Below are 26677 nucleotides of genomic sequence, written 5' to 3' on the forward strand. Positions count from 1 at the left end.
AGGTATTTTTTGAGTGTGTATGTGCACCCAAAACCCACTGAAGGTGTTAATGAAGTTATTTTACTGCCAAATATTTTACCACATACATTTTGCACAGGCTGAATGATGTTAAAGTGAATATTAAACTGTATATTAATGTAGGAACAAGTAGTCAATAATAATGGAAGTTTCGCAAACTGACCCATTTAACGTTACCTCAGTGAACTTTAATCGGATCTTCTTCAGTGGCAGTTCCTTAAACAAGGGTTTTTAATGGAGCAGACCTCCCCCTACTGGACATAGTGTGGAAATGCTCCATCATGATGTATTTCTTAATCACAAATAGTAATTTTATAACTAACAAACCGGTTCAATTGTTAATATTAATGGCATAAATTTTTAATAAATTAAAATTTACAAAATTTATTTTATTTGCTGTGGAATAATGCTAAAATTTAAATATGTATTGCTTTTTTTTAAAAGCACCAAGTAGTGAGTTTTAGACAAAATCTAGTTATTTACCTTCTACCTACCTCAAAAAATAGCCAATGAATAAAGGTATTCTTACATTATTTTCTTAAAGGGAAGGATCAAATCTGTTTTTCATTTCTCAATTTTTAAGCTGCTTAGTTTCTAATAATATATATGTAATAATATTTAGTAATAATTTATGTAAGATACTACAAACATACTGTACTAAGAGGTATTTTTTTAGAGTGTGTATATATGTGCACCCAAAACCCACTGACGGTGTTTACGCCAAATATAAAAAAATAAAATAAAAAAAATAAAAAAATTAGCCAATGAATAAAGGTATTCTTACATTATTTTCTTAAAGGGAAGGATCAAATCTGTTTTATTCATTTCTCCATTTTGGAGCTGCTTAGCGCCGTTTCCAATAATGCTAATCTTGGTTCTATACTTAACAGAGAAGCTGATTACAGGGGTAAATAATGTCTGCACACTTCACAACTAAATGTGCTGGCTGTAAGATACTGCAAACATACAGGTATTTTTTGAGTGTGTATGTGCACCCAAAACCCACTGAAGGTGTTAATGAAGTTATTTTACTGCCAAATATTTTACCACATACATTTTGTACAGGCTGAATGTTAAATTGAATATTAAACTGTATATTAATGTAGGAACATGTAGTCAATAATATAAGTTTCGCAAACTGACCCATTTACCTCACTGAACTTTAATCCTCCAGTTCTCCAATCGGATCTTCAGTGATTTGGCGGTTCCTAGGTTTTTTAATGGAGCAAAGCTCCCCCTTCTGGTCATAATGAGGAAATGCTCCATCGTGAAGTACAAATGATGCAGTTCTCATCACGTAAAGTAATTTTATAATTAACAAAACGCTACAATAACGTTAATATTAAGAGAATAAATATTAAATTAATTTTAAAAACTACAAAACATGTTTTATTTGCTGTGGAATAATGCTCAAATCAAAATATGAGTTACATTTTAAAATAAAAAGCACCAAGTAGTGAGTTTTAGACAAAATGTAGAGTTATTTATCTTCTACCTACCTCAAAAATTAGCTAATGAATGAAGGCATTCTTACATTATATTCTTAAAGGGAAAGAACAAATCTGTTTTATTCCTTAATGTTTAAAGCACAATATTGTGTGTGTGCCAGTGAGGTATTGAGACATATAATGGTCAATCAGACAGAAAGGTATTTGCTTTCCTTTTTATGACATCATAAACTATATGGGTGACAGTGACTAGTTTGTGATTCAACGTGTTACAAACTGATTATGAAGAACATGAAACCTTTTTCCACAGAAAACAGTGCAATCTAAGCAAAAAAATAATAAAAAATTGCAGAGATGAAAGAGAAATATATATTTATATAATAATAAAAAAAAAACATTTGCCACACACCTTTGATGTATTATGTGTTTCCATTAATGAACTATTGGGTTTGATTTCTTTTAATGTCATAAATGTGAAAGGCTTAACATTATACTCTGGTTCACCGCAGTATTCTGCCCATGAAAACAGTCAAGGTTTATCACACAGCAGATTACATGAGCTGAACATATCTCTGTGCAATTTAAGAACAAATTAAAAGGAACAACCCCGTCCTTCCCCGCCCCCAGATCTCACCACTTCTATCATCATCATCATCGAGTTCTCATTATCATGATTCGCTGACCACAATTTTAACACCCTTTCAACCTCTACAGGCTGAGAGACAGAGGTCTTTCTGCCGAAGGTCGGATGCAGCTAAGTGAGGGCAGGCTGGCGGGGTTCTGGACTGGGGAGGGAGGGGCTGTTTTGGAGGAGTGGGCAAAGGAAAAACAAGGGAAAGACGCCCATGCGATATCAGTCCACTGGCCGCTTCTCGCCATGTTTCTTTGTAAACTCTTCTGCGTTCTTAAAGAACTTTTTACGGTCTTTTGAATATTCCTCCGCCAGGTCGGCCCTCAGAGGGTGTTCTGGTTGCGGGTCGTTGACAAGGGCGATGAGAGACTGGATAACTGTAAAGACGGAGAAATAAATACATTTATATACATCCTCTAAGCCAAATGTCAAATTCCCTGACTAAAAAGCTGAATGTCAATGGTCTATTAGCACTGAGCAGACAAAAAGTATAAAATATATTTAAAACTCCCATGAAGTTAAAATAAAGTTTTAATAAATGTTAGAATTAGTATGTTAAGCTGTAAGGACATCTATAAGCTAGTGTGCTACAAAAACTGACCAAATCCACACTGATATAAACATCCAGTGCTTCACTTCTGCATAAGGCCCCGTTTACACTAGTGCGTTTTAGTTTTAAAAAGGCGGTTTAGATCAAAAACGATCCGCGTCCACACTAGTGTTTCACCTAGTGTTTCTGAACATATCTCCATCCACACGACGCCACCAAAAACATATATCACGTGACCGTTCATGCACTCTGGGCATGCGTGTTCTAGTATAAACAGGAAGCATGTGTCTCACCCGGCATTTAGTTATTGTTAGTCAACAAACGCCGGTTGAACAATGAACGCGATGGCGAAGAAAGCAAGAGAGGTATTTTTGTGGACAGACGACGAGGTCGAGTTGTTACTAAACGTAACAAATGAATAACTGCACAATGCCGCCTAAAACAGACAAAAGTGCAAACAACGCTCTTATTTCTGTGCCCATGTTGTTGTTTCCAGTACTGTCTTCCAGTAGCGTAAAAGCCATGTGTTATAGTCATGTGATAGGGGCTTGACGAATAAGGGAAGGATACGCAATGACACAAAAGCCCCAATCAGGTAGGGAATCTCAGCAGCCCCGCCTCTGTTTTCAGATGTCTCCGATTTCCCCCATCCACACTGAGACAGAGCAGCAGCATTTCAGAATGAAAACAGCCTCTCCAGCGTTTCCAAAAGGCTCCGTTTTCGGCGCTCAAAAACTCTGCCGTAGTGTGGACGGATGGCGTAACCATGGGAAAACTTATGCGTTTTCAAACTAAAACGCATTAGTGTAAATGGGGCCAAAATCAGGGGTGTCCAAACTCAGTCCTGTCTCTTACTAGGCTTTCTAAGAACATCCTTGCATTTGTTTTGAGGCAAGTTGAAGCTAAAATCTGCAGGACACTGGCCCTCCAGGACCGAGTTTGGACACCCCTGGGCTTTTTCCATGTCACCACATACTTCAGTTTCCTCATCAAATCTTCTGACCAATCAATCAAGTGCTTTTTAATATCTGACAAGCCCCACCCCCTTCGATGCCCCATTTGATACGCTTGAGCTTAACTACTTTCACTGGCAGAGCAGTTATAAAGCAAAATGCTATTGGCTGTTTTTTTAAGACTAGGAGCTACTATATGGTCCACCCTCACTTCGTGTTGCAGTTGAGATTGCGCCAAACATCTAATTTAAAAAAATTTAAAACACATTTTGAAGCACTTCACAGAACCTTTAACTGCATGTTGTCAAGTCGCATCTGTTTAGGGCACTGAAGCAAAGCTGGACGGGACGTTAGATTGAATTACCTTGTTTAATTAAAGGGGCATGTTAATCTTCTTGATTAGAGTATAACATTGATAGAACATTGATCGATGAATAATGATTCTTTCACACCAATTTGATGCTGGGTTCACACACACCAAGCAGAGCACCACGTCACTTGGTGACTAGTTTACTAGCGGGATGTTTTTCACCTTGTGAGTTTTAAGCTCTAGTTCAACTATTTGAACTTGCACAGTGGACATGTTTGAGGTCAATTTCGTGTCATTTTCACACGATTCACACGATTCCATTGACTTTGTATAGAATTTAAGTTCGTGACTACTTAATTCTGTATTAGGTGTGATCCCAGCATATGACTATAAAAATGTGACTAAATATTGGTTGCAGAGGGGAAAACAAAGGTAAAAATTCAACAGTAATTAGCTCGCAACCTATATTTTCAATTCAGTAAACGACCATTTATTAATAATAATAATAACAAAAAAAAACATGTAATAGAAAAATAAAATTTTGATAAATGGAAAGCTAATTTTTAAATAGCGATAATCTTTGACATTCCATAACCAGGAAAAAAAAAAGTACATTATATATATACACACATACACACACTTTGTTGCCTATCCAAGTTTTATGAACAACAAATAACTTGATTTCTTTTTATTTGGTATCAAAAGTGGCTTATATGAAAGGCAAAGGCCTCTAGATTACACTTATTTTACCTAAATAAAATATGATCATGCCTTGATTATTAATTATTTAATTAGGACAGACTTTGCTTAGACAAAAGTCTTGTCACTGAACAGGAATAATGTCCAGTATAGAATATAAAGTCCTGCTGCAGTGGAGACAGAATGAATATTGTGTCTGACTCCATCATGAGCTTGGAGGACTGCATCCATACATCTCTGCAATGACTCAAATCACTGATTAATAAAGTCATCTGGAATGGCAAAGAAAGTGTTTATTGTTAATATAATTAATTAACAATAAGTTAATATAATATTGTTAATATAATATATGTGTTGTATTGTTATTTATATATATAGATCCTGATTTTCAATGTCTGGAATACATCTTTTAAAATTCCCTGACCCATGGGAACCCTGTATATATTTTAGTTGATTTGCTAAAATGGGGTTAAAGTAAAAAAATCTATTTTTCAAAAATTATTCAAATGAATAAAAATATCTGTTTTTGCTCTTGAACTCTTCATCTGTTTACTGGCATTATTATGAGCATGACGTGGCGTACCTTGGTCAGTTTTGGTAGCTGGTTTCCAGTTCTCAGCACTTATAACCGGCAGGCACACCTGACCCTTCTCATCAATGTTCGGGTGATAGATCTTGGTTTTAAATGTGATCTTGGGAGGTTTAAAGGGGTATTCAGCAGGGAATGTGATCTCAATCCGGAATGCACCTTTATCATATGGTGGGTTGTCCTGAAAATTAAGAAAACATGACACATGCTAAATGAAATGCACTTTTCTGATTGGCAACTAAATGCTTAGTAGTGGTGAAGTACTTAAATGCAATAAATAAAAGGTATAGTTCAGCCAAACGAGAAAGCTGTCATCTTTTACTCAACCTTCACTTGTCACAAACCTGATTGACTGACTGAATTCTGTTGAACACGAAAGAAGATATTTTTAAGACCCTGTAACACAGTGGTCACCAAACTTGTTCCTGGAGGGCCGGTGTCCTGCAGATTTTAGCTCCAACTCTAATCAAACACACCTGAACAAGCTAATCAAGGTCTTACAAGGTATACTTGAAACATCCAGGCAGGTGTGTTGAGGCAAGTTGGAGCTAAACCCTGCAGGGACACCGGCCCTCCAGGACCGAGATTGGTGACCCCTGCTGTAACCATTGACTTCCATAGAATTTGTGTTTCCTACTAAAATGGTAACAGGTCTGTAACATTTTTTAAAATAACTTATTTTGCATTCAACAGAAAAAAGAAACTCATAAATGTTTGGAACCAATTAAGGGGCGAGTAAACAGTGAGTAAACGTTCATCTCGGGGTGAACTATACCTTTGAGACAATTTCTTACAGAATTATCACACTCACAGGGACGATTAGTCCTTGCCAGGTCAGAATATTTGACTCATCCACCTGAATGTTGCGGAAATTTTTCATTCCAGACTTGCGGATCTCATCAAGTTCCTATAAAACACAGAGTATGAGGCAACCAAGACATCTGACATCTCTTGAATTGTTGAGAGATTTGAGGAACCACAAAGTGAGAACAAAATGCTTTCGGTTTTACCGTGATCATGTTCAGGCAAAACACTGACTACTGTTATTTCTTCACTTTACGAGTCCAAAAAAAACCCAAAAGTTTTAAATATGCCCATAGTTATTTAAATCTGAATTAAGAACGGTCTTAAAGTTAACTAATGTCAAACTATTTCAGTACAATATAACGTTAAACAATTTAAAACAAGGCAGCATTCACACTTCCTGTTTCTCTTTCTGATTGTATCAAATAATCAGATTACACATTAGGATCGCCCATAAAACTTTGTCAGTCATAATTAACTATTAATTACATTTTAATTTAGACATTATGTTTGCTTTGTTCTTAGTTGATAAACTTACTGATAAGCTAGTTTCTGTCTGTCTTATCAAACTAGCATCACCTGTCAACGAAACCAATCTTTAATAGGCATACAAAAGTTTATTTTAACCCACACCCTAAATCATACTCGTTTAGAACAGAGTTTGTTTTATTCGCGCTTTTTCTGATCGTTTATTACCATTTTAAAGGTTTATTCGAACTACAGCTAAGCTCGTTAGCTTCTTCCTTATCATCCACGTTACAATTCTCCCCAGAGTGCTCTAAAGTTTCATGTTTCGAATTAACAGCGATTTAACTTCTCGATGAGTCAGTTTACGTTGATTAAACGTGTAAATTCTGTATTTAGCACACATTAAAGCTGATTTTTCAGAATATTTACCTTATGCAGTCGCCTGCTCGCCGCCATCTTGGATCTGCTTTGTACCCACAATGCAAAGCGCGCTCGATTCACTTCAGTCATTCAAATAAACTAATCAAACTAGTAAATGATCTTTTGACCATCAAATGAGAAACTGTGTCGTTAATAATTCCTAAATAAATCCACTAATTAACAAACAATTATAACCTTTACAAAAACAACCCAAATAATATAAACGTGATTTCAATAAATTCCGCGTTGTGCATAGTTTTAACATATTCATATTTAGATGCTTTAAAAGCTCAATTGAAATGGGTTAAACGTTAATATTGTGATTTTTAAAAAGCGATATCTGTTGTTTTTCCTTAGCTGTTACACTTCGTTTTATAAGTTATAGGGTCTTGGCTGACATGCACATGCTAAGTACGTCCTAGGCGAGTTAGCAAAACAGTACAACAATACAATATATTATATAGTGTCTTATAATAGTAACTTATATATACAAAATACCAAATAACTGACCGAATGGACAACTAGAAATACACATGACGACGTTTTAAATTTTTAATCTGTGTATGTTATTTAGGGAAATATTAGCTATATTTCTCTAAGTAACTTATTAGCATACAATTTACTACGATTTAAAACTGTATGGCCTGCAATTTACTTCAAGTAAGTAAACTAAAACAAGTCCACCAGGGGGTGTAAGAGCACTTCAATAGTGCTGTACACTTACCAAAAGATGAACATTTACATGTGAAACATTGGGCTACGTCATTATAACTTCAAGCCTGACATTTTAGGAGTCTGGTTTATTATAGCAATGTGATGAAAAAACAGATATACTGAAGAAAGAATTAAAAAGTAAAGCTGATTTTTTTAATCTTTCTGTCAGCATATGCTTGGTTCTGTTTCCTTTTCTATACGTCCATACTTCCCTTTCTATACATTCACTTACTAGACCCATTTTTTCACTTCTTCTATTTTAGAGGATATGAACCTGTTAACACCACTAGTTAACACACAACGTTACAACGTTACGTATGTTGCTTCACAAACCTGTTGTTCTGGTTGGTCTTTCACCAGGGGCTTGAAAACCACCAGATGTATTCACAAAAGCTTACAACATGCCCAACATTCATGGTTCAATGTATGAAATACAAGAAGTAAAATCCAATCAATAGATTTCTTTGAAACGACAGGTCTACAGGTATCAGTTTTCAAGATGCTTTTTTATTATTATTTTAGCAAGGATATAAAAGTTCTATATAATCTATAAACACCCTGCTGAAAAATCCAACTTAAACCAGCCTAAGCTGGTTGGCTGGTTTTAGCTGGTTGACCAGGCTGGTTTTAGAGGGGTTTTGGCCATTTTCAGCCTAGCCAAGCTGGGAGTCCAGCCAAAACCAGCTATATCCAGCTTAAACCAGGCTGGTCAAGCTGGTTTTAGCTGGATTTGGCTGGTCATTTTCCAGCCTGACCAGTTAAGACCAGGCTGGAAATGGCTGGAAACCAGCCTAAAAATGGCCAAAACCCCTCTAAAACCTGCCTGGTCGACCAGCTAAAACCAGCCAACCAGCCTAGGCTGGTTTAAGCTGGATTTTTCAGCAGGGCATTCAAAATCTCATAGTTGCAATAATGTTAAAGTAGTTGACACCCTAAAGCCGACTTAGAAAAAATTGATATCTTATATAAATATTTATTTATTCATAAATTTTCTTTTTGGCTTAGTCACTTATTTACCAGGGGTCGCCACAGCGGAATGAACCATCAACTAATCCAGCATATGTTTTACGCAGCGGATGCCCTTCCAGCCGCAACCTAATAGTGGGAAACATCCATACACACTCACATACTACAGCCAATTCAGCTCTTCCAATTCACTTAGCACATGGACTGTGGGGGAAACCGGAGCACCCAGAGAAAACCCAAGCCAACAGGAGAACATGCAAACTCCACACAGAAATGCCAATTGCCTCAGCAGGGATTCGAATCAGCGACCTTCCAGCTGTGAGGCAACAGTGCTAACCACTTAGCCACTGTACCACCCCTATATAGAAGTACATGGTCTAAATTGGAATATATTAAAACAACATGTTCCTTGTCATTCACAAAAGGCATAAATTGGTTTACTTTGTCTACACTTTAAAATGACCACAAAAAAAAGTAAAGACAACAAATTTTTTTGTTGATTTAAAGTATTTTAATAAGTTAATCCGGTTTCAACTAAATATATTAAGTAAATTTACTTACTTAATCCCAGGTCCACTTATAGCTGAAGTTATAGCCGAAATTTAGAGTCACCATGTTGGTATTTTATAACATCTAGTTTTTATGAGGTGAGTCGTTAGCACAATACTTAAACCCCCAACCTGGAAGATCAGGACACACACACACACACACACACACACACACACACACACACACACACACACACACTACTGACAATTAAGCTTACCCAATTCATAGTCTTTGGACTATGAGGGAAACCAGAGCACCCAAGGGAAATCAACGCCAACATGGGGAGAACATGCAAACTTCACACAGAAATGCCAACTGACTCAGTCGGGCCTTGAACCAATGATCTTCTTGTTGTGAGACGACAGTGCTAACCACTGAGCCACCCTCAAAGTTTAACTTGTCAGTTTGATTGATGTAAGATGTAAAAAATGGTTCATTTGATTTAACTGCATATTTTTATTTTAAGTCAGCAAGATTTGTTTACAGTGTACTTTAAACAGCGATTATAAGCTTTTATTTTATTTATGACCTTGGCTTTTATTCAGAGGTCAACATTCTCAGTGCACTTTTTTTGGTTTCAGCATTTTTCTTATAAAAGTATTTTGCTAATAATTTCAGAATTTATGAACCAAGGAATTTTACATGAATGATTTTCTTTAATGTATATTTACCATTTTTTCATAGATTTTTTTATTATTATGTATGTTAACAGCGTACAGTTTATATAATTGTATATCAGGGTGTCCACGACGTCTTAAAAAGTAAAAAACTTAATCGCACGCCTTAAATAAGTCTTAAATTTACTGAATTATTGTCTTAAATCATTTTAAACAGGTCTTAAATTTCTTTTGTTTATGTAAAGCAACTCAATTGATCTGACACACATCCAATGACCAACAATTCATCTCAATACAACTTTTAGCCAAATCTATTCATAACTAGTATTAAAGTTTGCTGTGCATATAATTAGTTTATACATTTTTTAAAGAGTTTTTTTTTTTGTGCATGTGCATGTATTCAACTAGGATCTGCTTAATTTGATATATTATATGTGACTAAGAAATAACTCATTTAAATGCATTTCTTGATGGGACAAGTAAATTAATTTTCTTTTCTGCTGGGCCATTAAAAAATCTTTAGCGTTTAGCCGTAAATAAGTCTGAAATGTAATTCCTGATGGCCATAAAAAGTCTTAAATTTGACTGGGTGAAACCTGTAGAAACCATAGGCCCACACGGAATCTGCGCGGGCAGAATTCCACAGATTTTCCGCAGAATTCCGCAGATTTCTGCAGATTTTTATCCCATCATTAATTCTGTATATTTACTCGAGTAAATGTTGAAATCTGAATTTATTCAGTTTTTATTCAGTGATTTATTATTTTTATTTCATATATTAAGGTTTTAGTTTTGATACTCCGCTGGATACTCCCAAATAATTCCGCAGATTTTTACCAAAATTCCCTGCAGAAATAGCAAATAACGTCCGCAGATTCCATCTGGCCCTGCAGGTAACTATATATATAGCCTATGTTGTAACCGGTTTGAAGGTTTCATCACAGTTTCTCCAGTCCTGCATTGTGGCAAAGAATTGGTCAAAGTACAAATAGTAAACTGGAAAACATATACATAACTAGACTAAAATACTACATGGAATAGTTAGCTAACTTAGAAAAACAACCAAGACATGGAAATTCTTTAATAAAAATATATCAATATTACACATACCTAATCATCCACATGCCATAAAACCCAAAATGAAGATTGGTACTTTGATCAACTATAAACAGATTTTAGGCTTTTATCAGACGTCAACATATTTTTGCAGTTTTTGGGTTTCTGAATGAAAACATCTTACAAGAAAGAAAATGACAATGTGAGCTTCTACAGCATTTAGTTATAATCTATGACTTTATGCACCAATGTGTTTTACATGAATACATTTCTTCAATATACTTATATATTTGTCATCCATTCATTATTTTTTATTGTGTATGCTAATAGCTTACGGTTGATACAATTGTATGTCGAGGTATCTTAAAAAGTCGTACATTTCAAAAACAAAACTGTAGACCTTAAGAGGTTACACGTGAAATATTGTCTTGGTGACTTTTTATTTTTAAGTCATGTTGAAAAAGTTGCATGTATACAACTAGGGTCTGCTTGATTTGACACATTATTTAAAATAGTGGCTAGGAAATTCCTCAATATAATGCATTTCTTTATGAGGCAAATAAATTATTCTTTTTTTTTCTGCTGCGCCATTAGAAAAATCCTTAGTGTTTAGCACTACATACAGCTGAAGTTTAATTCTTGATGTCCTTAAAAAGTTTTAAATTTGACTTAGAGAAGCCTGCAGAAACCCTGGCATATGGGAAGCTATGTGTTAGCTATATACAGTACAGTTGAAGTCAGAATTATTTGCCCCCTTTTAATTTTTTTTCTTTTTTAAATATTTCCCAAATGATGCTTAACAGAGCAGGGAAATGTTCACAGTAAGTCTGATAATATTTTTTTTTTTCTTGAGAAAGTCTTATTTGTTTTATTCAGGCTAGAATAAAAGCTGTTTTAAATTTTTTGATTGTTTTATATTTTTAAATATATAAAGTTTTATATTTTTTGATAGTCTACAGAACAGAACAAACCATTGTTACACAATAACTTATCATTCCCATTATTTGGTAAATATTAAAAAAAATAAAAATAAAGGGGGTTAATAATTTAATATTATTTAATAAATCTTTTTTGTTTAAATGCACCAAAAACATTGCCTATTTTAACAGAGAAATTGATAAAAATAGGCTGTACTCAGTTATGCTATATATATATATATATATATATATATATATATATATATATATATATATATATATATATATATATATATATATATATATATATATATATATATATATATATATATATATATATATATATATATAGAGGAGCTGTGCTAGTCTTGTCTGGGTGGGTAACGAGGATGGAAAAGTATGTCTGATTTATTACTTTCTCGAATTTCTTCCTTTTTTTTTGCAGGAAAATGTCTGTAAACCTTGTTTGATGATTGATGAAATTGGTGAATAATCATCAATATACATAGAGTATATTTGTCGTTCATTATTATTTCTTGTATTATGTATGTTAATGGCGTACAATTGATTTAATTGTATATGTGTTAGTCTGCAGTGCTCAGCATAATTGACCTCATTTTGAAAATGAAATTTTTTATCAATGTCTCAGTGACATAAGGCAGTGTATTTTGGTGCATTTAAACAAAACAGATTTATTAAACGGATATATTTAATAAAATAATATTTAAGTCACAGAACATATTTAGAAATTGAAAGATAACATAATTAAAATCGAGCAAAATATAAAACAACCTACAAAATGTTTTAATGTTTTTGCTTTTATTGATGTTTCCTCTTTTTAAAATGGTTATTAAATATTTTTATATACATATTAATATTCTTTATATTATTTTTAAAATATATTTTAATATATTCAATTTGGGTGTACTAGTTTTAGAACCGTTATCATGAGTTATTTTTTAGATTAGCTCCAGATTTGGCTTCAGTACTAACTAATCTAAAGCACAAATATAATATTGTAAAGCTTCCTATTAAAAATATGAATGTAAAAGGCAGATTTGTGAAGGGGTGAACTCATATATGCTGAGCACTGTATTCGCAGTTTCAAGTTTTCCTCACATTTTCTCCAGTCCTGCATAGTGACAAAGAATCGGTCGAAGTGCAAACAGTAAACTGGAAAGCGTATGACTAGACTTAGAAACGACAGCAGCATGAAGATGATGCAGGAGCCACAGTCGCACGCAGGAGCATTTGGATTGCAAATGTGGCAGCAGCAGTGGCAGGTCATGGCACGTTACACCATTTCAGCAGCCCTGGGCTGTTTAGGCAAATGAGAGTGTGTGGCTGGCAGAGGCAGGGCATTTACCCTCTCTCCCCCTCTCTTTACTGCCTCTTATTCAAATTTGGGTCAGGGGTGAGGATTTCTCACGTCACACAAGCTTGCAGGCAAGATGGCGCTCGGAAAGCTGTGAGATGTGAAAACAGAATGACTGTTTGAAGAGCTTCTGTCGATGCATTAAGGTACGGATACTTCATTATTACATTCGCCTTTGGTTGTTCGCAGCGCGGGACGCGTGGTTGCGGTTTAGCTGGGGTTTGGGGAGGCTTTCTTGTCTTGGTTTTCAAAGAAACACTGATTCCTCCAGCGCAGGGCTCTTATCGCGTGCCCACTGGGCTTTTAATGCACACACAGCGCGAGCGCAGCCTGGCAGAGGCAGGGTGTTTGAGCAAAACACTCATACCTGCTTCAGATTCGAGAATCGAATTAAACGTGAAATCGGAGTATGCTTGCGTGTTTACACTTTAGGGAAAACGATCCGTCGCCACCTTGATGGCAAACCCCGATCAGTGGCCCTTTATGTGGACAGCATTCCTGGTTCACCCCTCCCTCTGTGTGTGTTTTACCTTTAACGTGTGTAATGCTCACGTACGATGCGTTTTCGTTGTTGATGCACGCGCTTTTTTTTATTTAGGATGTTTAATTACGCTCGTGTATAATGTGTATGACGTTTTGCATTGTTAATGCATGCATTAAGAAGCCACAATTAAGACGTCAAATGTATTTGTTTCACTTAATGTGAGATGAAAATCGCAATGTGAATGATTATAAAACCCCTTTTATGCTGGAATATGTCGAGTCTTGCCTGATGTGTGTTGCTTGTACCGTTTGGGTAATGATTTTATTGCGAAGCAACCCTGGTAGAGTCATTTTACTTCCCTTTGCCGTAATGCTCACCCTGAGACAAGCAGTGTAAACATCAAGATTTGGGTGTTGTGACAGGTTATATTTGCCTGTTACACTGCAGCATTTACTGCATGTAAAAATGTAGACTTTTAAGATATTGTTTGTCTGCATGTACTTCCATCCCTCTTAATGAGAGGAAAAAAATAAGTGCTTTGTTTATGCATTTGTTTTACATCATGAAGAGCTTCTAAAGTGCTGTTGTGGCCTGAATTAATTGATGCATGAATGTTATATTAAATTATTTTACCTCTGTATCTTGAGGAGTGCTTGAAGGACCCTTTTAATCTCATCCATTTTAATGGGCTGGGGGAGGGGGCTTGTTTTACAGTGGTGGGTGGCTTTAGATCAGTGCCACACCATTAAAGTAACTCCCTTTCTGGGTGACAGCTTGCTTGAATAAGACAAATAAGAACAAACATCTTGATGGGGTGGGGAAAATGCACCTTAAACTCTAATCTGCGTGGTATTGTGACAAGGTAAGCAAGGTAACCTGCAGACGCTAGGAATGAGGCGCTGATGTTTAGGTCCATGGTCCAGTAGGGCTTATCTTTCAATTGTAGAGGTGGCGTCCAAACGATTCCCTGCGAGTTCGGGCTGGCCCTGTCGTAATTGTTTTGTTGTTCCCTACAAAGGTCAGAGAAAATGAGAATAAAAGATGTGTTTAACAGATGTAGTGGCATTCATGTTAAGATCTAATCAATACCCCCATGAAAGGCAGCCCTCGGTTTCTGCTTTGAATAATGCAGATGATCAGATGTATTGAGTGAATGGGGTGGGAGCGGCGCGTAAGACAGTTTATTTAGAGCCATTATCATTAAGGTCATTATGAATCGCGTTGTGGCTTTTGGATTGAAGTCTTGTTTCACGCCCTGTTGAGTGTTTTTGAGAGACGTTTGACTTTCTAGAGGCGCTCAGTCTTGTTTGTCGTGAAATGTATGATGGTTTTGACAACTTTATCTGCTCATCTGGTCATGCCAGCTGTGCTAGTCTTGTTTGGTTGGGTAACGATGATGGGAAAGTATTTCTGATATAGGCATGTGTCAGTATAAAATTCTGACGGTATGATAACCTTGGATAAAAATTTCTGGCAGTATTGTGATTACTGCTCTAAAATATACTCTTTTTTTTTTAAATGTTTGAGTTAAAAGTAAAACTTTTTTTTCCTCTTTTGAACACAATATACTTTATTTTGAGAAACATTTAAAATATTTTGGAGCAGTAAACATGTCAGGGTAAATCATTCAAACGAATCGTTAACATCTGCTGTCTATATTTATTTCAAAAACAGATTGTTTTTTACAATTTAAAACGGCATCATTGGATATATTTTCTGCTTGAGATATGCACTGGACACACGAGACTCACGCATGAACATTTACTTAAAGGAGAAGCACCACCGAAATGTCTATATTGCAACAGAAACCAAACTGTTAAACATATTCGTGTGGAATGCCCCATTTTTAATGTTATCAGACAACAATATTTATCTGGAGAGACTTTAAAGGAAATATTTTTAAATGTGAATCTATCTAAAATTTTACAATTTTTCTCAAAAGGAAACCTTAAACTGTTTTAATTTTTATCTTGTATATTATCGTTATTGTTATTTATGTATTTTACCTTGGACATTATTGATTGCTGTTGATGACTTTTAATTTGTAGAATATTTTTATAATTATAGAAAATTGGTATTTATAAAAAGTGATAAACTTGATCTATTTTCTTTTTGCCATGACATAGCCATAGAAGCTGAAATGGCAATAAAATTAAATCCCTCTCTCTCTGCTGGAGATACTGTTGTCCTAAAAAGGAAAAAAAAAGTAAATAAAAAATGGTACAGATATCTTAGGAACGGTATTGCAGAAAATTTTGAAGCCTTGACTTTTAAACCTTGGTATACTTTGAAAATGGTTATCATCCCATGCCTAGTCTGTCACTTTTAAAAAAAAAAAAAAGTTTCTTTTTTTGGCAGGAAAGTGTGTGTAAACCTTGTTTCGTCTTCTGTTTTTATGCTTATGTTTAATTGTTCTGTTTAACCCTTTTGGCCAGTTTAGATCTGCATACTTGTCTCAGTGCATGCATTGTGTACATGTTGCTTTAAGGCATCACCCCGTGTTTAAAATCTTGTCTAACATGCTTGGCATGTTTATTGACTAGATCCTTTCAACCTGGAACCTTTTAACCACTTCATGGGCTAAAAACCTACATCGCATGGGTGTGCGGAGATGTTGACTAATACGAATGCGAGTTATTTATTGAGGGTTATTCCAGGGTTGCCCAATCTGCTTGAGTGGTTGTTTTTGTCCCAGATTCTCTAATCGTTGATTACTATCACAGAGAAATAGCGTCTCTCTTACACTGAATGTTGTTTGTGTTATGATCTTCGGTTACATTTTGTTTAAAGTAGAAGCGCTACTTGGTTTCACAGATGAGTTTGATATCTAGTTTCTCAGGTATTCTGCGACTTTTAGCCCAGCCCATGGATGACATGAATATGAACCCTGATTTACTTTCGATTTATCTGCAAAATACTGCAGCGAGCGCCTGAACAGATGCAATAAGTGCCCTGCTGGTTTAAAATCAGTACGACTGCATGTCAAATGATCAATAACGTAAACACAATGCTAGTTGACTTTTTGGCACGATTGATTTAGTGCATGATTATGGTGTGCGATTTCTTTCCTGCATGTTAATCCAAACTAAAATCTTAGGTATTCCTTCATCTGTCCTTTGAATTCATTCATTTATTTTTGGGTTGTTGAAAGGACATGTCACAGTTCATAAAACTAAATACTGTACAATACAATAAACCCTTATCTGAGAATGGTTTCATCGCTATTCAGCAGTTTTCATCAACAACATAAAGATATTTACACTCGTTTTTACTGGGAATAAAAAGCCCAAATTTCTTTATAGGACAAATAGGGCACAATATTGAATTAAGTGAGGATAGCCAGTGGACCAAGGCTTTGAATTCTTCAGATAAGTGATATTGTGTTATCCCTTAGCTAAGGTCGCTCATCAGATTATTTGGATCAGGTTTGCTTGGCCTGTGTCTCTGGAGGCTGGTGGTTGGTTACAGTAAGCACTTAGATCCTAATGTCTGCAGGCATTATCTAAAGAAGTGTTAACCAGCCTCTTATTAAACTCCAATCAATATTTGGCTAATGTGGAAGTTTTAATAGTCTTCACCGCTCACTGAAACATTTGTAAAATCGCCGTAGGGAAGATATACTATCCTGCATCTCATGAATAATGTTTTGTTTGGCCAATGCTCTCTCTCATAACAGCAAAGGTGCTCTCTGTGTTTTTATGGCATTAAGACAATAAAATGTGTGGCCTCGGGGGTTCATGCCACCGGATAAGCTTGTTTATGAGGTTAAGCGCAGTCCTTGCTAGACTTGTTTACCTGTGTTGTTACTGGTCGGTTTTGCACTTTGGCTGTTTTTCAGCAATCTCTCTGATTAGAGTTGTTTCATCTCTGGGATGGGACTTCTGGTTTTTGAGGAGAGGTCAGAAAGTCAGTGAAGCGATTCGAAGACTAGCAGAATCTTATCAAGACTTGTGTGCAACTACTAGATAAATGCATTTTTCAAATGTCCCTTGTCTTTTGTTGTTTGGGCAGCGGATTTCTGGTGCTATCAAAGTTTGACCAAACAGTTGTGGTTTGTCGTCATCTATGTCTTTCTTTAAGCGTACTATAGTGCTTTAGGCCTAAAATTACCCTGGGAGATTGTATCATGAGGTATGCTTAGTTTTAGGGCTGGGCTTGCTAAACTAAAGCTTATTTAGTTTTTAATGTGACAAGTAAATGGAGACTGGGGAAAAAACTTTTCAACATGAATGGTATTTTAGTTCACAACTACATTCCTTTTGTAATGTAGTACCGTGTTTCTCAACCACGTTCCTGGAGGACTACCAACACTACATGTTTTGGATGTCTCCTTTCTCTGTCACACTTATTACAGGCCTTTTAGTCTCTGCTAATGAACAGAATCAGGTGTGTTTGGTTAAGGAGACATGGTAAATGCGATGTTCTTACTGGAACGTGGTTGAGAAACATTAATGTAGTATGATGATTTTGTCTTTATAGTTGCCTGATTTTGAGTCTTTTTTTTTTTTTTTTTTACTTAGCCGTTTAAAACTGCTGACTTTGGTCTATTTTTTTAGTAGCATTTCTATTCAAGTGATGTACTAGTGGGAATGTAAAAATATCTAGTTAAATAATCAGTCATTAGTCTGCTTTAAGCCTTTTTAAGCTTAGATTTTAAGCTTAAAATTAGTCTGATTGTTTCCCTGTCTCCATTATTGGTTTTGGCTTAGTTGTACATTGCCGTCTCAAATTGACTGTTAATAGTTCATCTGTTAGATCCAATTCACTGTTACAACTGATAAATAATCAATGACGCATAAACAGACCTGCAGTCACCATTTAATTGATTTTTTTAGAAAGTTATTTCATGCTTTCATTCAAATTGACACAATTATAGATTTTTATCGACTCATACAATGGCATGCCCTTACAATAAACATACAGAAGTAGTTTTCAATGGGGTGTTCCTCCACCCTTGCTAATTTCTGCCAATTAGGCACTAAATAGTCACAACATTGCAAACGTGAAACTGTGCTTGGGCATTGTGTAAAGATAATTCCCTGTTTTTCCCACAGACACGCCAGTCCTGGCTGGTCTGAGTGGCAGAAACCCTCTTTGCAGCATAACAAAGATTCTGCTGCAAGCTAGGGCCTGTTTGTCCTGTGGAAAGGGTGCTGGTTTACCTGTTTCCCACCACACCCTTGGTGATATCCCAGCTCAGGTTTCAAGCTGTCTGTCACACAAACCAGTCAGTGACGTCCACTAGCCTGTTTCACCCAACCCCCATATAACAACAAAGGGACTGACCCTGGAGGCTGGCATTAATGACTGCTGGCAGGAACGTTAAGCTATAGTGGCCGCCCTCAGAAGAAAAGAAATTGTGTTACTGTTCAAGTCTTTCATCCCTTCTCTGCTTTTAGCTGAAAGTTGAGCATTTGAGCACACTTGAAGAAAAAGATGCCAGCTTATGCATGCTATCTGAAGGTCTTTTTACTCAAGTGTGCTCCAACCACTTAGGCCCCGTTTACACTAATGCGTTTTAGTTTGAAAACGCATAAGTTTTGCTACGGTTACGCCAACCGTCCACACTACGCCGGAGTTCTCGAGCGCCGAAAACGGAGCGTTTCGAAAACGCTGGAGAGGCCGTTTTCATTTTGAAACGCTGCTGCTCCGTCTCAGTGTGGATGATGGAAAACGGAGACATCTGAAAACGGAGGCGGGGCTGCAGACGTTCGCCTCTCTGATTGGGGCTTTTCCTGAATATTAAGTAGCCTAACACACACTTCAGTCCTGAATCTTCTCCGTGTAAGTTCAGACTTCGCAAGTATGATCAAGGCTGCAGTCTCTTCTTCTCAGTTTGATATGGAAAAGCAGACTATACCGAGGACACGGGTAAATCTTCAAAGGGAACAGTGTACTTTATAACTTCATTCACATCACCCTGGCTTCGTTGTTTCACTTTCTCAACAATAAAATGTAAACATGATTGAAGGAACTGCCTATTTTCATTTTAATATTAGCAACTTAGACAGCAGACATGTTGAGGCGCCGTGCTGCATAAGATGAGCGTCATCTTCACTGTCTGGATATTTATAACAAAACGGAGCCGATAACAACTGCCTCCTTTCAATTTCAGTGAAAATACGAAACATCCCCTCTCTTTTGCTGAGTATCAGTTTTAAGAATCGATAATGGCCATTTTAAAAGTATAACATACAATAAGTTTATACATTATAGGAAATAAAGGCAAGCGATCAGTCAATATACAGAATGTACGTGCTTGCATTAATCATTAACTTATCTTTGCGCTCAGCCAAAACACGTTACCTGAGAACAAGTAATAGATTCCAATGCCCAAAGTCAGGGAATATGTCGTTAGATAAAGACAACAAGATGAATGAAATATCCCGTTTAATAAATATAGTGAGATTAGATCCAGCGGGAGATGCTTGATGAGAAGTCCGACTAGCAGAGCTCTCATCTGGGTACATGGGCTGCAGCGCTTGCCCGAGAGCGTCTGTGTGGTCACGTGATGTGCGTTTTCAGCGTTTTGGTGTGGACGGAGAGCAGTTCAGAAACGCTGGGTAAAACGCGAGTGTGGACGCGGATCGTTTTCATTCTAAAACGCCGTTTTAAAACTAAAACGTACTAGTGTAAACGGGGCCTTAGGTTTGTTGAAATTTATTGTAGGAACATAGCATTTCTGAAAAGTGTACGACTTTGTGAAGCCTGTTCTGGTTCAATATGTTATCTGACGATTATGATTTGAGTTTGTTAATGGCTTGGAGTTGCTTTTAGTTTGTGTGTTTGCTTTTACCTCATTTAGGCCCTGTTTACACTAATGCGTTTTATTTTGAAAACTCGTACGTTTTGCTACGGTTACGCCATCCGTCCACACTACGCCGGAGTTTTCGAGCGCTGAAAACGGAGCGTTTTGGAAATGCTGGAGAGGCCGTTTTCATTCTGAAATGCTGCTGCTCCGTCTCGGTGTGGATGGGGGAAAATGGAGACATCTGAAAACGGAGGCGGGGCTGCTGAGATTCGCTACCTGATTGGGGCTTTTGTGTCATTGCGTATCCTTCCCTTATTCGTCAAGCCCCTATCACATGACTATAACACACGGCTTTAATGCTAACAGAAGACAGCAGACCAGCCTTCACTGTAAACAACAACATGAACACAGAAATGGGAGCGTTGTTTGCACTATTGTCTGTTTTAGGCACCATTATGCAGTTATTCATTTGTTGCATTTAGTAACAACTCGACCTCGTCGTCTGTCCACAAAAATACCTCTCTTGCTTTCTTTGCCATCACGTTCATTGTTCAACCGGCGTTTGTTGACTAACAATAACCAAATGCCGAGTGAGACACATGCTTCCTGTTAATACTAGAATGTGCATGCCCAGAGTGTGCGAATGGTCACGTGATATACGTTTTTGGTGGTGTAGTGTGGATGGAGATATGTTCATAAACGCTAGGTGAAACGCTAGTGTGGACGTGGATCGTTTTTGATCTAAAACGCTGTTTTAAAACTAAAACACACTAGTGTAAACGGGGCCTTAAAGCTCATTTGATGATAGTGCCTGAATGATGGTGCCTCTCCCCTGTGATCAACCAGCAAATAGCAGTGGCTGGCACATAGCTATTGTGATTTAAAACTAAGTACTTCAGTTTGTAACTTATTTGTCAGCGTGGGTCAAAAAAATCATTATAGTGTCTGCAAAGTTAGCAAATGTACTTGATGTGAACTATCTGATAAGTGTTTGATGTGTAGCATAAACTTGTTTTGCAACTCCTGGTACTAACTTCTTTTTTTCATTTCTCTGTTTAGGTTTTGTAGGTGAAGAAAAAGAAGTTGGAAATGGAATTGCCAAATCATGCCAAACAATTGCTGCTGCAGCTAAACCAACAAAGAGCCAAAGGTTATCTGTGTGATGTGATCATAGTTGTAGAAAATGCCCTTTTTCGAGCACACAAGAACATTCTTGCAGCCAGCAGTATCTACTTCAAGTCCCTTATCCTTCATGACAACTTGATTAACCTCGATACGGACATGGTCAACCCGTCGGTATTCCGGCAGGTTCTGGATTTCATTTACACTGGCAAGCTTTTGTCATCTGATCAGTTCAGTGACCACAATTTCAACGCTCTTCTAACAGCAGCAAGCTACCTCCAACTTCACGACTTGGCTGCTCTCTGCAGGAAGAAACTCAAGCGCAATGGGAGATCCCTCCTTAATAAACCAACCACCCCTACCAATGGAAGAACTTCTAGGAACCAAAGGCTGTCCTCTACACCTGTAACTCCAAACCAAATGTCAGGGTTAAAAGACAGTGAGAAGACAAAGAGGCACGAGGAGCTTATCAAAGATGACTTGTCAGAGGACGAGATGTTTGCGAGAAACACCCACTGTACAACTTCAAATTCGCTCAGTCCCTCTACGAGTAAGAACGGAAGCAACGGCAGTTGTGGCATGCAGGAACTTGGTTTAGACCTTTCCAAGAAAAGCCCCTCAGGGAGCACAGCCACTGAAGAAGTAAGTCCCAGCAGCATCCCACAAGAATCACCTCAGTCTGCCTCAGAATCCACAGCCAACAGTGCCTCATTTGATGAGAACCCCAACACGCAGAACCTCACCGCTGGAGAGCCCATGGAGCTGGGCGTAGGAGAATGTGAAGAGAGCCAACCACCTCCAGACGTCGACCAGCATAAAAGCTCCCGGCAGGTTACCCGGCAGAGGCGGCAGCCCAAGAGCGAAGGCAAAAAGGGTGAAGACATGGAACGAGTAACTTTACCAAACGGAGTCTCCAAAAGATTGAAAGTGGCTGGAGAGAGGCTCCCTGCTGGTGGGAACGGCAACTCCGAAGTATCCTTCCAGTGTAAAGATGAAGAGGAAGGCTTGGAGAATGGACAGGAGCAGAGTGAAGAGAGTGGACAGAGCGAGAACGAAGGTGGGCGGAATAGCGCCAATTACGTGTACCGCCAGGAAGGTTTTGAGCCCGCCCTTGGCGACAACCTTTACGTTTGCATCCCCTGTGGTAAAGGCTTCCCGAGCTCCGAGGAGCTGAATGCCCACGTGGAGACCCACACAGAGGAGGAGTTGTATATCAAAGAGGAGGATGATGATTCTTATCCAAAGGAAGATGAAGTAGAAGCGGAAGACTTGTCTTCACAAATAACCCAAGTCCATGGCACCGAGACGCGTCGCTTCAGCTGCTCGGTCTGCAACAAGAGCTACAAAGATCCGGCCACTCTTCGTCAACATGAGAAGACGCACTGGCTCACCCGTCCCTTCCCCTGTAACATCTGCGGCAAGATGTTCACCCAACGTGGCACCATGACACGCCACATGCGCAGCCACCTGGGGCTGAAGCCCTTTGCCTGCGAGGAATGCGGCATGCGCTTTACTCGCCAATACCGGCTCACAGAGCACATGCGGGTTCACTCAGGTGAGAAGCCGTACGAATGTCAGCTTTGTGGGGGCAAATTTACCCAGCAGCGTAACCTCATTAGCCACCTACGAATGCATACCTCCCCATCATAAGCCAAAGACACCTTGAACAGGAGACCCTCAGCAAAAAGAGTCAATGCACACCTCTTCCATTTGAAGTACACAGCAAGGAGCCAATAACCCAAAGCAGGATCCTCATCTGCTGTAAAGTGTAGGAGGAGCCTTTCAGACAGAGAGCCCCAACAATGGAAAGAATTAACCGATTGGTATGAGTTTATGGGTTATGATTTTGTTTTCTTTTTGAATGTTGCTGTGAATGTATAACTGGGGTACTAATTTTATATATATATTTTTGGTTTCCTGGGATATTGTGACCACTCCCAACCACTGCAGTCCATACATTGCTTTTATGATACATCTTAAGTCTATGTGGTCTGTCTGGTTGTTGTTGTTTTTTTTTTTTTTTTTTTGTGTCCCAGAAATATTCCTCCTTTCTGTTCTTGGTCATAAATTCTGTAAATCCCTCTCTACGGTTTTGGACTTGTAATGACCAAGTACTTGTATAAACAAAGGTTCAAGTTCTTTGAAGTGTCTTCTAAGGGTCTCAAAGATAGCGTTGTCTTTTAAGTGGTGTTTCATAAAAGCTTTGTGCATCCAACCAAACATTTCCCAGTATACCTTCTCGGCACATCACATCCTCTGGCTTTGTTCTAGGTGTAGCTGGGAAACAGGGCCTTTACCATGAACACCCTGCTCCTACATCTGGATGCAAGCCAATGGCAAAGTGGTGTCGAGAGGCCGTGGGCATATTTTGTCGTTTACTCAAATATATATATATATATATAGGGTACTCAAGTATATAGGGTTTTACTCTCAAAGAAAAGCCAAACTTAAAGGTACTTGTTTTTAGATTTCTTTAGATAACTTATTGATATGCTTCTGTGAATGTTTTAACTGGAAGTTCTTTCCTTTTTTTTTCTTTTGGGATCAGTGAGGGTTGGGTTTGTTTGGTTGATGGGTTGGGCAGAGTTCATTATAGTGATATTGAACTTGAGAAATTCTGTCAGTACTGTTATTTTGACTTTTTTTGAATACGATTTCTTTTCCCTTCACTGAACAAGGCGAGACCATACGGTCTTGTCTCATTGCTACCTCTTAATTAAGAACAATACATTCATTTGGAACTATGGAGGTCTCTGAATATAGATGTATAAAGTTTTGCCGAGGCTTTCAAGTAGTTGTAAACCAGCCCATCAACAAAGCTTTTACGTTTTAAAAGCATTAATGTAGAAAATAGCTTCTTTGGGCGCATGTATTTAAGGTATTGAGAGTTTTATGTCAGAGAAATCCAAAGAGAAATTTAATATTTGGGAGAATGGCTTACCAACAAATGTTTCCTGTAGAATATCCCTACCAAAGGTTTTAGATTACATTGGAGGAGGTAAGGATTTTGTCTTTTTAGTTCTTGACAAAGAGCAATGTAGTGGGATGTTAGCTTATACTTGACATTTTACTAAAAACCAATGAACTTCTGGTGGTTGGTGGGCCGCTGGCTTTCCATGTTTTTATTTAACGTTTACAGTAGTTTCTCAAGAGTATCTTTTGGTTTCTTGCTTTGTCTGATAAGAGAACCTCAGAAGGACTAATTTGTATTAGTTCAGACAACCGTAGAAAACCATGAGAGAGCATAGCGAGTGTTGTAGGTTTTTGTGTTACACATCGACCATGCTTCGAAAGCTTACTGAATGAGGAGGAATTGATGCACTGGATTGCTTATTTAGCCATCATACCCCAATACAAACCTTGACGCCATGTTACATGGCATCGCATAAAAACCATTATCATTTGTTCTTTCGAGGTATAGAATCCGAGGTTATTCAAAATGCTGGTAATTGTGTCGGGTGAATGTTACATGGTCAGTGTTGGATAAACACTGATTGATGTATTTATAGTTCAGTGCTGAATTCTTTGCTGCCATTTTCATTTCATAACTCAGTTACAGATTATTTCGCCAGTGTATCACATTCCGTTGTGATTCTTAGCCTTCTTAATGTTAAAGTCTTAATGGCATTCCTTTTTTTTTGAGAGATATATTTGTTTCTGGTTCTTTCTCCCAAGTCTTGTGTTTGGGCTTGTTAATGACAAACTTTGGGGTGCAGCTATAGTCCTGTTAATGGAACAATGTTTACAGCCGTCTTTTTCCTGGAATCCTTTTGGTCTTTAGTTTGTCAAGTAGTCTCCGATAGGTATCCAAAGTCAGTACGCTGAAGACTCGATATTCATATCAGTGCATCATCACCACCAAAGCTTATCCAAATACCCAGTTACAGTAAAATCCAGCCGAATGCAAGACAGTCACCAAATATTTTCTAGCTTGAATATCTTCGGATGTTTTTGTTACAGTACAAGTGTGCTCTGGCGTTGATACACACCTCAACTCAGGGAGACTTTTAATAGAGTAGTTTTGTTGTCGATAGGATTCCAGGAAAAAGCCGCCACCAAATATCGTGCTATTTTACGAATACCATCAAACAAGCTGTGTCTTGGGTGGTGCGAGGCTCTTGTCGATTCCAGCATTCGAGACTATAGCTGAGAGAACTCGGAGAGCAGAAAAAAAAAAGGATGACAAAAAGTTTCAAACTGTGACAATAATGTTTCTACTTCAAAACTTCAGGGATAGTTCTGTGTATTTTATAAACGCAGGGCTTTCGACTACATTTGTAAGACTGTGTCAATACTGTGTCAATTTCTGTATTTTATTGATGAAAAGCAAAACACTAGTTTCCTACGAAATAGATTTTACGAGTGTGTTCCCATTTCAAAACGCCTTCAAAAAGAGAAAAAGACACCAATAAGCCAGAGATGTACGTGGAAGAGTTTTACTTAAGTTCCAGAGTGTTTTTGAACAAAAAAAAAAAAAAACGAAAAACGAAAAAAAAAAGCGTTCTAGTAAGTGAAAATGTATAAACGAATACGATAAAAGCTCATACCCAAAATTTCAGACTATTTTCTAAACCAAAGCACATTTTGAATGATTGATTGATTGATTGACATTTTAAAGATACTTGTGTATAATATCTCATTGTTTACATAAACTCTTTACAGTCATAGACCTCAGGTGAGGGGAGGCCAGTTTGAACCTGCTTCTGCGTAGGTCACCATCATTCAACTCGAGCGATACCAATTGTAACTGTGTCTTACCCCGTGAACGTAGCTGCATGCTTTTGATTTTTGGGTGGGCTGCTGCATTTATCGATTGTGAATGGCCCTTTAAGATGTGCCGAGACATCCCTTATTAATCGTCACTGTCATCATTCTTTTTACGAATCTGCTGCTTTATCGTTTTCATTTTTTTTGTTTTGTTATAATGTTGTTTTTGTTTTAATATATGTAAATACGCATGAATAAAACTACATACACATTTACCTCAAAGTAACTATTTAGGATGTGCTGCATATAAATATATATATATATATAAATGTATAAATATAAATATATTTTATTTTTTAATTTGAGTCATCTCTCTCGATATTATTTCTAGAATGTAGTCTTATCGTTTTTGTATGTATTCTGAGCTGCCTGGGTTTGTTTTGTTTGGTTTTTATTCACGAAAGAAGCAACTTAAAAACCGACTGGCCTCTCCTCCATCTACATTGGTGCAAACACTTACTGACAGTGT

At 37.4% G+C, this 26677-nt stretch overlaps 3 protein-coding genes across 4 annotated transcripts in view; 2 read left to right on the forward strand and 1 right to left on the reverse strand.

Moving 5' to 3' along the window:
* zfyve16 (zinc finger, FYVE domain containing 16) overlaps positions 1–26677 on the forward strand; it is a 270886-nt gene that overhangs the window by 158202 nt on the left and 86007 nt on the right. The window lies entirely within an intron of this gene.
* Positions 1662–6967, reverse strand: ube2l3a (ubiquitin-conjugating enzyme E2L 3a). The gene is given in 4 exon segments (NM_001002072.2): positions 1662–2474; positions 5193–5379; positions 6010–6105; positions 6900–6967. Coding segments are annotated over 4 exon segments (465 nt in total). The 5' UTR covers positions 6927–6967; the 3' UTR covers positions 1662–2319.
* hic2 (hypermethylated in cancer 2) lies at positions 5675–25842 on the forward strand. 2 transcript variants are annotated; one of them, XM_088651111.1, is made up of 2 exons: positions 5675–5849; positions 21379–25842. In XM_088651111.1, exon 2 carries the CDS (start codon positions 21409–21411, stop codon positions 23089–23091), a length of 1683 nt encoding a protein of 560 aa, XP_088507237.1. In that variant the 5' UTR covers positions 5675–5849; positions 21379–21408; the 3' UTR covers positions 23092–25842.

This window comes from Danio rerio, chromosome 10 (genome assembly GCF_052040795.2).
Source record: "Danio rerio strain M-AB ecotype USA chromosome 10, GRCz13ab, whole genome shotgun sequence".
NCBI classification, from domain to species: Eukaryota; Metazoa; Chordata; class Actinopteri; order Cypriniformes; family Danionidae; genus Danio; species Danio rerio.